Below are 17,950 nucleotides of genomic sequence, written 5' to 3'. Positions count from 1 at the left end.
GAGGGGCCCCCTGGGCTCGGGAGCTGGGAAGAGAGGGCGTCTGCACTGGGCACTGGAGGAAGAACAAGAGTTCACTGGAGAAAAGAGTCCAAAGGTAGAAGAGCACAGGGTAGACACGCGGGGTGCTTGGTGCAACGTGGGTGAACAGGGCAAAGGGAAGAGGCTGGAGAAGTGCACTGAAGGGAGGTGACTTAGCAGAGAGCACAGGGCATGCATGCAGCTGGGTGGTCAAGGAAGGCTTCCTGGAAGAGGGGGTGGACCTGGGTCTGCATTCTGGGCAGAACAGAGATAGGTAAAAAGAAGCAGCATGGTACAGGGGACGGAGCCCTACTCAGCACTCAGGATGCAGTCCTTAGTCCTAGCTCCGTCACCAATTTGCTGTGTTGCCTTGGGCAACAAGTACCCCCCTGTACCTCTCAAGTACCTCTCTGAGCTTCAACTTCTCCAAGTGTAAAATAAGAGGCTGAACAACAGGATCTCAGAAGACATTCACTATGCCCCCGCTGCAGTTCCACTTTGGGACAATGAACTTGGACAAAAGCATTTCCAGGCTTCCTTCCTAAAATCATTTCTGGTCCTCTGGTCTTTCCTCAGCCTGGGTTAGCCTCAGCCCATGCCCAACACAGACAGAAAATGTGACAGAGAACTGACCCACATGGACGTGAAGAGCCTCTGGGCTTTGGGCAACCCCCTGCCCCCAGCAGCCACACAAATCCAGGTACCTAGCAAGGCCTGCTTGGCCTTCAACTCCTCCTCTCTGGGCCCCATGCTCTAAGGTTTGTGGAACATGAGCTGGGGCAGTGCTCAAGCGCGAAACAAGACTCACAGGACTCAGGGGGCCAAACTACTAGGGTTCAAATTCCAACTCTGCCACTTACTAGCTCTGTGACCTTGGACAAGTTACTTCACCTCTCTGTGTCTCAATCTCCTCTTCTGTAAAATCAAGATATTACTTGCATCTCCCTCATAAGGCCACTGTGAAAATGAGGTGAGTTTTTATATATGAGGCATTTGGCAAAGTAACTCGACCCCTGTATAGACCAGACCCCTGTATAGACCAACACCCTGCCTGCCGGACAAGAAATGCGTTGGTTTGGATTCAGAGCCCAGCTTCGGGGCTGGGTTGAGGATACAGCCACAGAACAGCCTGGGGCACAGGCCAGGCCCCCAGGAAGTGAGTGCCCTGTGAGTGTCTGTTAAATGCATGGAGCAGTCCCTGCACGGAGAGGGGATGCCTTCCCCTCCCCACACGTGGCTCCCCGCTCCGCCTGGAGATCACTGCTTCCAACCACAGTTACATCCCTGCACACCAGTCCCTCTGCCTATTGACAGACAACCGTCCTTCAAGACCCGATCCGAAGGACGCCTCGGCCATGGAGCTTCCCCTGAGTCACCGAGTCAGAGCCAAGCCCTCACACCCCATCCCCTCCCCGACCTAAGTGGGAGCTTCCTGAGGCCAGGAGCCAAGCGGAGCCTCCAAGCACTGAGCACTTAGCACTGGCCAAACCAGAGGGGGCATCTGGTCACTAGCAGGGAGGGGACAAGGACCCAGGTACTGAACTCTGCCCCCAGGAAACCAGACTCAAGGCCCAGGCCCCTGGTGGCCCAGGCTTGATGGATCAGGCCCCCCAGGGTTAGGGACAGAGTCCCCCCTCCCCCACCTGTGGCCCAAGAGGAGCCCAGGCAGGCCACTGAAGAGGGTGGCCTCCCTCTCCCCAGCCCTGCAGGCCTGAGCTTCCTCCTGGTCACTCTGTGTCAGGCCCCAGCCTCTCTGGCCCTGGGTCTTTCTGATAGTCCCTCCACTGAGAAGACTGGAGGGGCCCCTGGGCCACTCATCAATCTCCCCATTTCACAGATGGGAAGTGGAGATCCAGAGAAGGAAACAGCTGTCTACTACCCTGACCAGCTGGGGGGACCCCCCACTGACACGATGATGGTGAGGAAAGCGCCATCATGAAAATGAAGGTGGCCACCAGCAGCAGCTTCCTTCCAACCAATGTCCGGATAGTCCACCTGCTCCCCTCCCCAGCACTGCCCGGCCACAGCCTGACAGTCGGGAACCAGCGCCCCGCTGAACACAAGGGGAAACAGACGCTGGTCAAGAGCTGGCCACCCGCACCTGCTCACCCTGCGAGCACCAGGGTCCCACTAACTGCCCCACCTCTCAGGCCTCGGGGTCCCCATCTGTAAAGTGGGGTGCCCACCTGCCCCGCAGGAGTGTGGTGAGGAGCACGCTGAGCACATGCAGGTACGGGGTGCACGTTCTGTCTGTGGGGCCAGGGACATCATGGCTGCCACTGTCACACGTGTTTGTCTCCCTGACCCTGCAGCACCTGGAAGGCAGCACCCAAGCAGGACTCAACGTGGACACCCCAGGCCCAGCAGCAGCCGGGCCCCGGGCTGGGACAGCGAGAGAACAGAAGAGACCGACAGAGGCACCCACACCCCGTGGCTCCGGGGAAGGCAGCTGCGACAGGTCCCCAGGTCTCCTGAGAGCATAACAGCACTGTCCCCAGCTCCCCAAGAGCCGTGGCTACTTGGTCCCCACAGGCCTCCCAGCATCTGCCCCCAAGCCAGGGGGAGGACAGGTCTAATGAGCGACTGAACTGGCGATCAGAGTGCAGCAGCTCGTTGCCGCGGCCCGTGGCGAGGGTTAGAAATCGCTCTCGTTAGAGACTGGGCTGTGGGCGGGTGGGGCTGGAGGATCGGGGTCTGCCTGGCCGTGTGGGGGTGCAGGGAGCTCTGGGGAGCCCGGAGGAGTCCCACCAGCAGCCCCAAAGCCCTCAGACATCCCAGAATCAGATGCAGGGCCTCGTCAGCACCGTCCCCTGTCCCGTCCCACCCCAGAAAGCCCTGGCCCTAACCTACATAGGACAGAAATCTGCCACCAGGGGGGCACAGCTCCAGAGCAGGGGATGGGCACGCAGCACCAGGCCCCGTCGCTCTGGCTGTGTGAGTCCTGTCTGTGAGGGGTGCCACCAGCCTGTGAGGGCAGCAGAAGACTCTGAGACCTCCTGGACCTTGGGTAAGGCCCAGGCCATCACCTGAGGGACGGCAGGCTGTGCAGGGGGCCATGTCTCCAGGGTCTCCCCGGGGCCGTCACTCATCAGGCCGGGGCCTGGGGAATAAGCAGAGCATGGCCAAGATGCTCCTGGCTGGAGAGCAAGTGGGAAGGACCCAGCGCCACCAGACTGAAGGGCCCAAGGTGCACTCCTGTGTCTCCAGTCTGGACTGCAGGCTGCCCAGCGGCTCTGGAGAAATTGTCCAGAGACTCAGCACCAGAAGGCGCTGGAAAATGCTTCCTCCAATCTGCCCTGAATCCTGCCAGCTCCAGTTGAGAGTCTTGGTCCGAGATCTCCCTTTCAGGGTGGTCCCCAGCCCAGGGTTCTGCTTTAATGATCCCCCACAATCATTCAAACTTGGTCCCCACACTCTCCAAGGGGACCTGTCTCCAAGCTTCTGTCCCTGGAGAACAAGTCCTCAGTAAGACCAAGAGAGGGGCAAGAGAAACGGAAACCCACAAAGGTGAGTGAAGGAAAACAGCATGAACAACCATCTGCAATTTCTTTTGTGTATTACTTCACATTATTAATTCCCAAACAACAACAACTCTCCATTTTAAAGAAAAGATTGAAGCTCAGAGGGGTTAAGTGAACTTGTCAAGGTCACACAGCAAGAAGCTGAAAGAATCAGGATTTCTACCCTGGACTAATTGCGTCCAGAGCCCCTGCTCCTCCTACTTCAAGTTGTACCCTTAGGCTTGGTGGCCCCCAAACAGTCATAGCACCAAGGCCTGAGAGGAGCTGAGGGGTGGGCAGCAGGCAAGCCTCAGGCAGGTGGACAACAGGGCGGTTGAACCCGCTCCATCTCGTGTAAAAGGCCAGCACAGGCGTCCCTGCCCGGGCCCCCCCGCAGCCAGGTAGGAAAGGAGCCAGATCATTCACTGCACCCCCTCCCCACTGCCGGCCCTCAGCCATGGCCGCTCAGACTCCCCTGTAATCACCACTTCCTGTTTGGCGCTAAGACTGGGCCTGGTCAGTGGGGGAGGGGAGCGGCCACCCCTCTAACCAGGGTCTGCTCAGGAGTCAGGAGGACGGGGCGGAAGTGAAGTGAAGTCTCCGGGCCTCCTGGAGTCCTGGGAGGCTGGGGGTCAGGGCAACTGGGGACAGGGCGGTGGGGAGCGGTTTCCCAGTGTGTGGTGGAATGTTCCAGGAGACAGAGGTCCGAAGGGGCCAGCAAGACAAGCCAGGTGGTCCCGGACAAGCCCAGCCCTGCTCCCGCTGGCACAGTGTTGGGAGGGATGGCAGGAGCCAGGGGCTGGGCCGTGGGCAGCTCCCAGCTCTGGCCACCCTGCCCCCGGAGACACAAAATCACAGGCTCCAAGAGCTGGCTGGAGCCCAGAGCCACAGTCCCTCTGTCCTGGCCAGACACGGCTGGCCCCGCCTGGGTGCTCAGACCGCAGGCCTGCCCCAGGCAGCCCCCTGGCGCCTTCCAACCCATGGACACACGCACGCCCTGGACGCAGCAGGACTGTCAGCCGCACTATCCCCCCAACCCACCCACACCAAGAGGGAGTCACGATCCAGGCTCCTTCTTTCCTTCGTTCATCCACCCACTTGAACCATTCGGTTAGGGGCCAAGTTGGCGCCATGGATCACACCTGCAATACAGCAACTGGGGAGGCTGAGGCAGGAGGATCCCAAGTTCAAGGCCAGCCTCGGCAACTTGGGAGTAAAGACTAATAATAAAAAGGGCTGGGGATGTGGCCCGGTGGGAGTGTCCCCGGGCTCAATCCCCAGTACAATAAATAAATCCACTGATTAATTCTGGGCCAGCCACTCAGTGGCCCCTGCTCCCAGTGAGAGGGTACCCCAGGAAGCTCGTGGTCTGTCTGCAGGAGACCCCGTCAAGCCACTGCCCTCGGAGTTTCACTCACTGTTAGGCTGCAGAGTGAGGGCAGAGGGCCAGCGCTCAGAGGCGGGGACACAGGTTTCAGCGCTGCACGACTCTCAAGGTCTGGTCACCACATGGGTGGCAGCCAGCACCCATCCAGGGCGGTGGTGGGTGTCCAGAGCCCTCTCATCCTGAGGCTCCACACACTGCCCCTCTTGGCTGTGCCTGACCACTCGGCCCGGCACGAGCCCCTCACCGCACACAGTCCTGCCAACAGCTCTTCAGTCCATACGGCTTCCCTCGCCCGTCCCGAGGGCTCTCAGAGGGGCCACTTTTACAGATGGCAGACCCCTATGAGGAGGAAGCGTCCGGGGCCAGGCCTGGGGCGGGAAGCTTGCCCTTCACACTCCTATCCTCCCACTTCGCAGAAGTGGAAGACGAGGCACTGAGAAGTTAAGTAACTTTCACCAGGTCACACAGCCACAAACCTTCCCCCATGCACAACTCAAGACGGCACCATAGACTTCCAAAGAGGGGGGAGAACTGAGTCGGAAGGGACACGGCACACACCTGTGAGGAACAGGTACTTGGTGAACAGTGACAGGTACAGTCAGGGTCCAGCCCCTCCCACCCCAGGGGCTGGGGCTAGGGAGGCCCCAGAGAGGTGAAGCAAAATGCCCAAATGGCACGGCAAGAGGCCATGGGATTAGGACAGCAGCCCAGACCTAGGAGCCTGCCAGGCCCTGACCCAATACAGCTGTGCTGCTTTGTGGCTGTGTGACTCTGAGTGAATCCCTTCACTTCTCTGTGCCCCATTTCCTCACCTGTAAACAGAGGTTCTGATAACTCCAACTCAGAAGAAGCTCAAAAGGACTAACTAGCCAAAACATGCGTGGTGCCCCCTTGGTGGGCCAGGCGCCCGGGGGGGCTAGCTGCTGTTTCTATTGTCAAGCCTCAGGTGAGGCCCTGCCTCCACTGCCCCACCACCCACAAGGCAGGGGCCAGAGGAGACCCTCCAATCACAGCTGGAGGCCGACTCTCCCCAGAGGGCAGAGCTCCAGGTTCAGATCCGTCACCCCTCGCCCTGACAGTCCTGCGAGTCAAGTATCTGTCCCCAAATGATAAGAAAACGGAGAGTCAGGGAAGGGGACCGCTTGCTCCGTGGCACGTGACAACCACTTTTGGAGAGAGTTCCAAAGTCACCTCCTCCAGCAAGTCCTGCTGGCCTCTCAGGCTCCCTCCTGGAAAGGCCCGGCTCCTGAGACGCACCACACTCAGTCTCCTCAGGAGGCCCCTTTCCTCATGGCAGCCTCCCTGAGGCTGACACCTCCTGTCCCCACTCCCCAGGTCACACAGCTGGTGTCCACCCCTGGAGCCCTGCTGCCTGGGGAGTCGGGCTGCAGATCCCTTCACTGTCCCTGGGCTCATCCCCCAACATCTGGGAGGGAAGGAGGCCCCCCAGGGCCTGGCCTGGAACAGCTCAGAGCCCCAGCCTTCACCTTTTGTAGTAAGGACAGTCTGGCCCCAGCAACCCAGGCTCACAACCACAGCAGCGTGGAGCAGCCGCCGGGGCCACCAAGGCTTCCGAGCGCAGGAGGGGGTGGGAGCAGGGACCCTACCCTGAAGAGTGGGTCACACCGTCACCCACCTTCCCCTCCTCACCCCTGCCACCACCCAACCACAGAATGACAACTCCACAAAGAGCATGGAACTGAGCCAGGCATGGGGCAGGAGGATTGCCCTTCAGACTTGGCAGACGAGGAAGACGAGGCACTGAGAAGGTAAGTAACTTTCACAAAGTCACACAGCCACGATTCACTGAGCTCCCGTCCCTGAGCGCATTCAAAAGCCTAAGTGACACCTGGGATCCCTTCCAGGCCTGGACCTTTAGAAGACCGTGTTCTTCAAGCTGCATTTCCAAGATCCCCACTCTCCAGGCCATTGCAGGGAGTGACTGGGTGGAGCGGCAGAGGTGGCTCTGGAAGGAGATGTTCCTCAGAAGGTCACCTGGCAGTCCAGGACTGAGGACTCCCCAAGGGGAGATCACCCCCTCAGACACACAGGAAGACCCAGGGGCCACCTTTCCTCCCCTGCTTGACCCAGCTGCTGCCCACCGGCTGATGTCCCCCCAAGGCCACACCTAGAGCCACCTGGCTGGGGCTCTTCTGGTCTAACAGCCTCGCCTGATACAGGCATCACCCTCTTCTGAGGGGTGGCATCCCTGCCCACCAGGCACCACCCACTGACCCTTTGCTTCCCAAGCCAGATGAGGCACAAGAGGGGTGACAACCTTCTTCAACAGCCGGACCCCTGGGGAGATGCAAGGCCCCGAGTGACACCATGTTCCCCTCCCACCTCTGCTGCACCCCTGCTCTGCCCGGTGCCAAGCCAAGCATGGAGCCTGAGACCGAGCCTGGGGGCGGGCAGAGGACTGCCCGATCTGCCACCTGGCACAGGCTCAGAGCCAGGACAGCCCTACCTCAGGGGCACCCTGCCTTGTCAAGGTCCTACTGTGCACCAGATCCTGAACCACTCTCATTTAATTCCTCTCTCCACTCCACCGGGTGCCAAGCACGAGCCTTGTTTCATGGCTGAGGAGCAGGTGCCAGCCAGGGAGCGACTTGCCCAGCCCCACGTCCCACCAGGCCCCCTGTCTCCACAACTTTGTCCTGTGCTCCTGATCATCACTTGCTCCTCCTGGGTCTGCGCACACGCCAGCTATTCTCGCCCCTGAGGAGGGTGTCTTCAACCCCATTTCACAGAGAGGAAGCCCAAGGCTGACCAGTGGGACAACCTGCCCAAGACCACCCCGTGAACAGGTGGTAGTATTGGGATTTTGACCCTGAACAGCGATTCCCAAATTTTTAAGGATCTAGAAATGCAGCTGAGAAAGTGTCCCCAGGGGCTAGGACAGGCCAAGTGGCTATCCTTCCTAGGGACCTCTTCCCCTCAGCCCCCAGGGGAACTGGAGATGAGGCAGGAGGCCAGTCGCCTCATGGGTGCCCTCCCCACCCCAGATGGGGAAGGCTGATGAGGATCCAATCCTGAAGCCCCTGCAGGGACCCTCACTAGACAGACTGGCCGCTGGGGCTGGAAGAGGAGGGCGGCTCCAGGCCGGCAGCCTGCGAGGAGGGACCCCTCCTTCTTAGCCCAGGGGATGGGGCCAGGGCATCACTGTTCCTAGAACTGCCCAAGAGGTGGGACCTAAGGATCTCCAGCTCACCGTACCCCACCTTGGATCTGGGCAAGTGCCACAGAACTCACTTGGGACCTGGCTCCCTCAAAGGGGAGACTGGTTCTTCCCCCACCCCCTTCCTCCTGCTTCCTGATGGAGCCGGGACCAAGTTCAACCCCAGCTGCTGCAGTCACTCCAAGGGACATTCAGGGGTCACCTCCCACACATCTCTACCTGCACCATGTGCCTCCCTCAAGGGTCCTTGCTCACGCTGAGGTCACCCATGCTCTCACGCACACCACTCTGATGGGCCAAGCACACGCCCACCAGAGGTCTCTCCACCCTGGACCCCTGTGCTCCTGCACACATGGCCCGGGTCCTAGTGGCCCAGCCGGTAACAGTGCACAATGGGTCACCCTCACTCAACCACCCACAGGGGGCCTGGTGGCATCGGCACAGAGAGAGGGCACATCCTCCCACGGCACACCCCACAGGTCCCAGGGCTCCTCGCTGGGGTGGCCACGCTGCACCCACACTGGGTCACCTTCACCAAGTCACCCTCCCCCGCCCCCTCGGGAGTCCCCACTGCCCTACTGGTGGCTGGGGGAGGCGACCTGAGAGAGATCCGGCGCACACCCTCCCCCAGCGGAGGAATCCGCCCGGCTCCCAAAAGTGGCCGCGGTCGGGCACACCCACGAGGCAAGCGCCGCGCTCACTCTGGCCCCGAGACACACCCAGCCCCGCGACCCGCGCCGGCCACCAGGCCCTCGCGGTGCCTCTCGGGCCGCGGCGGGGGACCCCGCTCCGCCCGCGGGAGGCGGTCCACCCGGCTGCCCGGGTGGCGGGGACCTGCGGGGACCTGCTGCGACCCGCGCTCCCGCCGGGGCCTCCCTCGGGGGAGGGGTCCTCCGGGAAGGGGACGAAGCCCCGAGCGACGGCGGTGGCTCCGGGCGGTGGGGGAGGGGCTGCGGCCCGGGCGGGGGTCCCGGCGGGTCGCGGGCGGGGGTCCCCGCGGGGCGGGCGCGTCACTCACCCCCGCGGCGCGCCCGGCCAGCAGCAGCAGCAGCAGCGGCGGCAGGAGCAGCCCGCGGGCCCCGGGCGCGGCCGCGGCCCCGTTCCCGGCTGCGACCCCGCGGGCGGCCCCGGCGCGGTGCGGCGGCCCCGGCTTCATGGCGGCGGCGCCTTTGTTCCGGCGCTGGCGGCGGCGGCGCGGCTCGTCGGGCTCCGGCTCGGGGCCGGCTCCGGCTCCGCTCCGGCTCCGCCTCGCTCGCGGCTCCGCGCCCACAGCGGCCGCGCCCGCAGGAAGCGTGCGCCGCCGCCGCCACCGGGCCGCCCCCAGCGCGGCGGGCGGGGCGGGCTGTGCGCGGGTGCGCGCGGGGGTGCGCGCGGGTGCGCGGGAGTGCGCGGGGGTGCGCGGGGGTGCGCGGGGGTGCGCGCCGAGCTGCGACCCCCGCCCGCCCTGCCCGGCGCGGCAGGCTCCGGCCCGGGGCTGCGGGACCCAGTTCCGCTCCGCGCCCTCCCCCGCCGCCGGGAGGGCTGAACCCGAGGACCCCGCGGGCCATGCCGTTCCTTCTAGGGTCCGAGGCGTGGATGGCGTGTGTGTCCCCCCCCAGCAGCCTCCTGTGGGCTCCATTCATTCCAGGACTCCCATCTTCACCCCACGCCCCAGCCAACCTAGGAAGGGGCCAGAGATCACCCAAGACCCCGACCTTCGTGTCCTCAGAATGCGGACTGGCTGTTGCCCTCAGACTAGGCCTGACCCTCCCTGGGCTTCAATTCCCCCCACCCCCGCCCCCGAGACCACCATGGAATGGGGGTGTGGGGTGTTGACTTGGGCCCTGTCACCAGGGTTGGAGAGGAGACACTCCTTCCAGGCACAGTGGGAGTAAAGAGCACCTCTGGGCGACCCGAGCCCTGGTGGCCTTGTTGTGTTTGGGGTGGTTTCTCCTTTGCTTCAGTCTCCATCTGATGTCCCACAGTCTCCCTATTTATTTGAGTCCCTGCTGCAGTTAGTCACTGCTGACCCCCACACCAGCCTGGCCTGGCATGCAGTGGGTGCTCAATACAAATGCACAGAATCACAGGGTGTGGTGGCACAGGCCTGCCATCACATGGACTTGGGAGGCTGAGACAGAGGGATAGTAAATTTGAGGTCAGCTTCAGCAAGTTGGTGAGGCCCTAGGCAACTTAGCAAGGCTCCGTCTCAAAAAAAAAAAAAAAAAAAAAATGGGCTGGGAACGTGGCTCGGTGGTTAGGCACCTGGATTCAATCCCCGGCACAGAGAAACCACAAACCAACCTGCAGAATCAATGAGTATGGTTCTCATTCACCTGAACTCACCCCACACAGGTGTTTTTGGGAGAGAGGGGGAGGGTTAAACACTTATTAATCCCTGAGCACATGTCCTTGACCAAACACTTTCCTTGGATTATCTTGTCAACATCTCAGGAGCTCCCTCCGTGAGGTCGGAACTGTTGATAGCTCCACTTCTTTGGTGAGGAAACTGAGGTTGTTTGCTGATGATGGCGAATTCACTTTTGCCCTCAGCCGCTCTCTGGCGCCTGGGTCCCTGCACCCAGTTCAGGGCCTGCTGGCAAGAAGAGGGATCTGCTGTCAGCCCAGGGGTGTGGGTGGAGCTCAGAGGCAGAGCACTTGCCTAGTATGCTCCCCGCCCTGGGTTCCATTCTACCCAGCAGCAATGAAAACACACACACACACACACACACACACACACAAGCACACTGGCACACACGCACACACCTCAAAACTGGAGCCGTTTGCCTGAGGAAAGAATAGTGGAGCAGACAGGGGCAGGCCCGGAAGGACAGATCCCCAGAGTAACCGTGGCCTCTGGGTGTCAGGGCCTGCAGCAGCCCCTTGGGAGTAGTCCAGAAAACAAAGTTCAGCTCAACCTAAGGTAGAAATGTGTTAAAAGGGGTCCCTGAGAGGAGAGGGAGTAAGTGGGTCCCTAAAGGGTGTGTGAGCCCAGGCTAGCTGTCCTTAGGCAGACATCCTGCAGAGAGAGAGGGAGAGTGTTCAACTTTGGGATTCAAAAATCCCCAGGACACCAGGCATGGTGGCTGACATCCAGCCACTCAGGAGGCTGAGGCAGGAAGATCACAGTTCAAGGACAACCTCAGCATCTTAGTGAGGCCCTATCTCAAAATAAGGGTTGAAAGGACTGGGGGATCTGGCTCAGTGGTAAAGCACCCCTGGGGCTCGATCACCAGCACCCCCACACCTCCAAAAAATATTCCTAAGAATTCTGAGATCCCAACCTCTGAAATCCCATTCCCAAATCTTTTGGAATTGAGCCATCTCCTTGGGGAGCTGGGTGGGGAAAGGCTGGGGGCCGCGCAGATGGGGAGCTTGGTCTTGGTGGAACAGCCCGGAGCTGGAGAGGTCTGGCTCTGGCTGGGTCACACCTGGGTTCCAATCCCAGTTCTGCTGTGACTTTGGATATGTTTTCTGGACTACCTCCCAAGGGGCTCGGGAGGCTGAGGCAGGAGGATCCTGAGTTCAAAGCCAGCCTCAGCAACGGTGAGGCGCTAAGCAACTCAGTGAGACCCTGTCTCTAAAAGTAATAGAAAATAGGGCTGGGGGTGTGGCTCAGGGGTCGAGTGCCCCTGAGTTTAATCCCTGGTACCAAAAATAAACTAAAGGAAGGGACCCGGATGTGGACATAAAATTCCCTTCCAGAGAGGCTGAGAAGACCAGCGGGAAGACTGGCTCTGAGGGACGGAGAGGTCCAGAGTGGGGGTTAGGAGGAGCCAGATGCCAGCACGGTGCACGGGAGGACTTCTGAACACAGATGCCAGTGGCTATTGTGAGAGGGGGTGAGTACTCTGTTTGGGGAGGTGAGCAAGACGCAGGGGGCCCTGCGGTCGCCATGTAGAAACTAGGCAGCGAGCAGGACCCTCCGGCTTCTGGAAACAGCAGCCTCTTCCCCACGCCTGGAGAAGCGGGGAGGGGTGTGTGTGGAGAATCTTTGGCCAGGCCAGGAGCGCCACCTGCTGCTCCTCAAAGACCCTGGTCGCAGCCAGAACAGAGGTCGGGACTCGGGGACCAAGCTCCCCAAGCCCAGGGCTCCCGGGCTCCTGGAGCTCGCAGACGCACACATCCAACTCCCTCAAGCAAGGCACCTCCACACAGTCACCCTTCCCTGCATTGGGCCATGTCCCAGCTCAGTGCCACTACACCCCGCAGGCCTGTGATGCTGTCCTCTCCCGGCACAAACTCTCGCAGCCCACCTGCCCTCAGAGTCACAGCATTTCCTCTGGGAAAGCTTCCCCATGACCTTGGGGTGAGCAGCGCTGGGAAGTGTCTGCCGATGACCACACACCAACCTGGGGACACAGATGAAGCCCAGCACCCCAAACCCCTGCCCATGTCCCAAGCAGCTGTCCCACTACCACCGGGCCTCACCCGGGGACCTTCCCCTACCCTCCTGTTCTCACAAGGCCACCAAGGGTACGCCCAGGCTCAGCACACGGTGGGTGCTCACAGCCCCAGAAGGCTGGCTAACCAGACTGGTTCCTTAGAAGGCAACGTACCCAGTAATAACTAGAGTCCCCTTGCCAGGAGAGCAAGTTCCCGTTACCCTTCTCACTGTCCTCCCAGGGTTGCTGCCACAAGGACCAAATGAGCTGACACTTCCCAGACAGCCTGGCGTCCAGGAAGACTGTATATGTTTTTGCTCTTTATTTTGTCCCCTTTTAACAGAAAAATCTAGGGCTCAGAGAAGTTAAGTAACTTGCCCCAGGTCACACAGCCTAAAAAGTGGGTGAGCCAAGATTTGAACCAGGCAGTGTGATGACAGAGCCTTAGCTTTCAGCACTGTGCCCTGCTATCCCCGTGGCCTCAGGAGGATTTAATGAGCCGGGCTTCCCAAACACAAGTGCCCTCGGGCTCAAGACTGCCACAGGGCCTGGAATACAACTCCCTGTCCCCTCCCCCACCTCTAGTCCACCTCCTCCCCACTACAACTTCCTGATTTGCCCTGGAGTCAGGAAGGAGGCCAAAGCACAGCCTTGGTTATGGGAAAAGCCCAAAGGGTCACTGACCCCCAAAACTCAGAAACTAAAACAACCTTCTGGCAGGAAAGCTTCTGATGGGGAAGAGCCGAGTCCTCTCTGGAAGACTCGGGGAGACTCAGAGGCCTTTTGCTGCAGAAGTCCAGTGTGGTCAGTAGGGTTAGAAAGATCCACAGGCCAGGCAAGAGGTGGGGAGTGTTGGTCCCCACCCTTGGGACCTGGCCGTGAGGTCCCACAGGGCCACACCCCAGCCTTGGCTCTGGGCAGGCCGGGGGAGCTCTGTCCGGCTCTGTGTGGCTGGTGGCACCCCAGCGCAGCCAGGCCTGGGACCAGGATTTGCACGTGGGTCTCTCCTAGGCCTGTTACCTGGGAACTGACCCTCAGGACAGCGGGGTGGAGGGGAGGGAGCAAGGCTGGGCTGGCCTTGCAGGAGGGGCCAGTGGAGCTGCAGAGACCCCCCTCGGGCAGCCCCCGTGTGGGGCAGATCTGGCCAGGCCTCCAGCAGGGGTTCTGCGTGAGGGCAGAGCAGGGCTCAGGGACTTCGGGGACCTCAGTGGGGTGGGGCCTGGCTCCTGGAACCTGACCACCAGGCTGGGAGGGGACCACAGGTGCAAAACCGGGAATCGCCTGGGAGGGAGCGGGCAGATGAGGAGAGCCAGCTGCAGCCGCTCATTCAGCCAATTCACCTCTGAGCAGAAGCGGACGAGTCCAGGGGGCCTGGAGGGAGGCCCACCACGCAGGGAGTCCAAGAGGGTCATGTGTGAGTGACTCTGGGGCTGTTCTGGGGCTGCGTGCACCACCTCCTGGGGTGGACAGAGCTGTCCCCTGCCACCCCCGTCATCTGCCCATTTCACAAGTGAGAAGACTGAGGCTGGAGGAGGGGGGAGCGTCTGGCCCCAGGTCAGAGCCTGTGGCGGAGCTGGGAGCCCGTGCCTGCCCCCTGTCCCCTAGGCCCTCTGCCCACTCCTGGGAGGAGCACCTGCACCAAGACCCCGGCCAGGTTCAGGGTTCAGGGCCAGGTCAGGTTCAGGGCCAGGCGAGGCTGGGCGGGGCTTGGGCAGGGGAAGAGCACAGCAGGGGGTGGGCGAGGCGGCCTCCCCCCACCTTCCTGGGAATAAACTGCATTTAGTCATTTTCCTGGAAGAAGAAAAATTAACTTCCTAAAAATATGTGTTCCTTCTCACCTCCCCTCGGGCGGGAGCAGCCCAGCTGTGGAGTCGGGGGCGGGAGAGCCTGCCCAGCCCCCCACGGGTCACTGCCAGCACTGTCCTCCTGCAGGCCCCTGCCTTGTTTCTTTTCTGATACTGGGGGGTGACCCAGTGGCACTTTACCACTGAGCTGTAGCCCCAGTCCTTTGGATTTTTTCATAATTCTGAGACACAACCTCACCGAGTGGCTGAGCCTGGCCTCCAACTTGGTGTCCTCCTGCCTCAACCTCCCAAGTAGCTGGGATTCCAGGAGAGGGCCCTGGCCGTCCTGGAGGTCCTCGACACACGGTGGGGTCAGGGTCTGTGGTGGGTTTTTAGGGTTCTGGGTGAGCAGCACTGCAGCGAGCTGGGAGCAGTGGGTGAGCTGTGGGTGGGCACAGGCCTGGCACTGAGGGGGCTCCCATGCGGGCCGTGGGGGGGGGGGCAGCGAGAAACACATAGGTGACTGCAATCCAGTGGGATGTCCCTGCTCTGTCCCTTGTCCTGGCCAGGTGCATCTGGTAGGCACTTTCCCTGCCTGGATGTGGGGGAGCGGGGTAGGGGAGCCTGGCGTCCCATCCTAGCTCTTGACCAGTGTCTCCCCAAAATCCAGGCGAGGATCACTAACAGCTCAGGACTTAGCTCTAAGTCACTCTTTGCGTGAAACCGGGAGACAGGAGACAGAAGCTGTGGCACCTCTGGGGGGCTGAGGCTCCCTGGGAGTTGCTGGTGAAGCTTTGTCCAAAGACCTGTGTCCTCAGGGGCTCTGAGGAGCCCGGGGGGTCTCCAGGAATCCAGGCCAGCAGCGGGGGCCAGGCAGGCAGGCCTCCTCTCAGCTGGAGGGCAGCTGTGGGCTGCAGGCTGTTCTGGACGCAGCCGCGTTCCTGCTGCTGAGTTCTCTCCTGGGGAACAAGTTACCCCAGACCCAGGGTTTAGACAACAATAGACTAACGCGGGTCAGGAAGCTGGGAGCCCCCCAGGTGGTGGCGGTGGTCTGGGAAGTGTCTCCCGAGAGGGCAGCGAGGGCGTCTGTGGGGCTTAATCCTGACCAGCAGGACCCATCAGGGCTGCGTGAATGTCCCCCGAGGAAGCAGAGGTTATGAGGTCCTTCGCAAGGTCCTGCTGTTTCTGTGGTGACACCCAGTCCTGTAGGCAGCGACTTCACAAAGGTGAGAATATCAGGAAGCTTCTTGGGTGACTGACTTCGGCCTTGGAGACTGCACTAGGTATTGCATCTACCTTCTGGTGTCCCAGTTTGGAGGATAAATTTGTCATCCTAGTGAAAATTCAAAGAGCCCCAACAGGGAAAAATCAGAGACAATGATAATAATAACTGCTACCCGCGGCCGTGCGCCTAGCCCTGTGCCAGGGGCCTCCAGTTTACCTTGTAAAGCAGCACTGTTGTTACCCATTTTACAGATAAGGAAAGAGGAATAAGAAGTCAGGTGACTTACAAAGGTCACACAGGGCCAGCTGGAGATAAAATTTGAAGCCATCAGACTTGAGAAGACTGGGAGGTGTGGGTGGTTTGTGAGTTCTACAAGCCAGTGATGTGGCCGCAGGAGACCTCAGGACCTGGGGCTGCTCTCCCCAGCCCCACCCATCAACCCCATACCAGCCCTGGGAGAGAGGTAGTCTTGGGCTACATTAAATCCCCAGGAGGCTGCTGGGGAAACTGAGGCCCAGAGAATTCAGAGATGTGCCAGGAGTCACCCAGCAAATCAAAGGCGAAGCTTGGGCCTCTGCCACGTCAGTCACACCTTCCCATTCCCAGCCAGAGGGCTCAGCCCTCTGGGGCAGGAAGGGATGAAGGAGGGGAGAGGCAGAGGCCAGAACTCTGGTGACCTCTTCTCCCTGGCGAGATTTCTGACAATGCCTCTGAGCCATCCAGGACTGATGCTTGCTCTGGGCGGTAGCCCCCTCGTGTGGCTGCAGCTGGTCAGTACAGAAAATCTCAGGTTCTCTCCCCCTGTGGCAGGAGGTTGCCAACAGACATCCATCAACAGAGTCCTGGACTGGGAGTCAGGAGACCCCAGGTGAAACCCTCCCCTTGCCACCGACTCGCATGGAGCTTGAGTCTCAAGTCCTCACCTGTACAAAGGGCTGAAAGGTCAACCCCATCTACTCCCCAAGGCTTTCTCAAGGACCAAAGACACCACAATAGTGAAGGTACTCAGGGTCAAGGACTGTGACCACACAACCGAGGGAAGAATGGCCACTGGAAGGACTCTGAAAGAGACACAGGGACGCAGGTGGTGGCAGTCCCAGACATGGCTGCAGCCACAGGGGCCCCGACCCTGGCGAGTGGAGGGGACACCACAGGCCCGCAGCTGTCTGAGCCCAGGACTTGCTGAAGAAGTCAAAACGTCGTCTCCCATCCATGCCTCTGAACTGGGGGTAATAACCACATTCTCTGCAGGTTTGCTGCAAGAACAGTTAGGAGAACACGTGGAACCCCCCGGGCACTCAGCTAGTTCCCGATAAATAAATATGGTCTTTCCATAATGACCAAAACTTGTGCACAACCATTGGGCGAGTAAGGTTAAAGAGAGAAAAATGGAGGCACACATTTCCTACTGAAGTCCGTCTCCCTGGCTTGCAACTGCTTGTTGAAACTCTAACAAAATGGGTCTGGGTGGCAGATAACATTTATTATTCCAATGTGTTGGGCACTGTTAGAAGTGACCTAATTTAATCCTCACAACCAGCCCTGCACGTAAGTACTACTATTCTCCCACCTTCCAGAGAAACTGGGTCTCAGACACAGCCAGGGGAAAAGGGCAGTTGGGACCAAACTTCAAATTTAATCCTGGCACTGAAGCTTCCCCAGGCCTCAAAAGGAGGCGGCAGTGAGAATACTTCTCCTCTAAATCCCTGCTTGCTACCACTAAAAACAAAACGTTTCACTAAAAGCTGAAAGACCCAAACTAAATCAAAACCAGCTGAAGAACATGCATCAGCAGGAGGGGGGAGGGGAGCAGATACTGCGCCAGCGCCTAGGCCACGCCATGATGTCAGGTGCTAATGGGTCATTAGTATGAGGACTTGTTTCACCAAAGCTCTGAGGTTTAGCCTGTCTTTTGAGACTCTTGCTTTCCAAAGGTCACGGATAGCAGGCAAATGAACCCATCTGTGGCATGCATGCTATCTGCAGGCCATGAAGGCCCAGTGGGATGACGAGCCACAGGTGCCAAAGCAGGATCAGGTCCCAAACAGGAACCCTGCAATGGCCCCAGCTGCCTCCCTGCCACCACCTTTTATCCCTGGATCCCCTGGACCACTTCAGTTCCCTTGACAACAACCACTCCCCGCAAAGGCCCCACCAAGCTGGTATGACCTCGCAGCTGGCCTTCCTAGCTGAGCCCATCCAAATCTCCAATGCAGACCAAAGTTTGAGTGGCAGTTTTTACCAAAGCTGTCTCTGGAGCAAGGGTGGGCTCCCTGGGCATGATTGACAGACAGCTTGGTGAGCCTCCTACACTACCAGCAGGAGGAAATTCCCAGGCTGAGGGTAAGAGGAAGAGGCTGGGGTGCCAAGGACCGCCTCAGCAGCCCCTACCAAGGAGTGGCACAGGGAGGAGAGTCCCAGGCAGATGGCCCATCGGTACTACTAAACCCCAGGGCTCACAAATACCAGAGGCCAGAGAGGAAGAGTGAAGAAA

At 60.1% G+C, this 17,950-nt stretch overlaps 1 protein-coding gene across 1 annotated transcript in view; it reads right to left on the bottom strand.

Annotated features, from left to right (window-relative positions):
• Sdc3 (syndecan 3) overlaps positions 1-9,309 on the bottom strand; it is a 31,989-nt gene extending 22,680 nt beyond the window's left edge. The window contains exon 1 of the mRNA XM_077109943.1: positions 9,102-9,309. Within this exon, the coding sequence (XP_076966058.1) occupies positions 9,102-9,239 (138 nt within the window). The 5' untranslated portion in view covers positions 9,240-9,309. The remainder of the gene's footprint in view (positions 1-9,101) is intronic.
• Between the last annotated feature and the right edge of the window lie 8,641 nt (positions 9,310-17,950).

The sequence above is a fragment of the Callospermophilus lateralis genome, chromosome 7 (genome assembly GCF_048772815.1).
Source record: "Callospermophilus lateralis isolate mCalLat2 chromosome 7, mCalLat2.hap1, whole genome shotgun sequence".
Lineage (NCBI taxonomy): Eukaryota > Metazoa > Chordata > Mammalia > Rodentia > Sciuridae > Callospermophilus > Callospermophilus lateralis.
The sequence above is the reverse complement of the archived record's forward strand: the minus strand, read 5'-3'. Positions and strand labels throughout refer to the sequence as shown.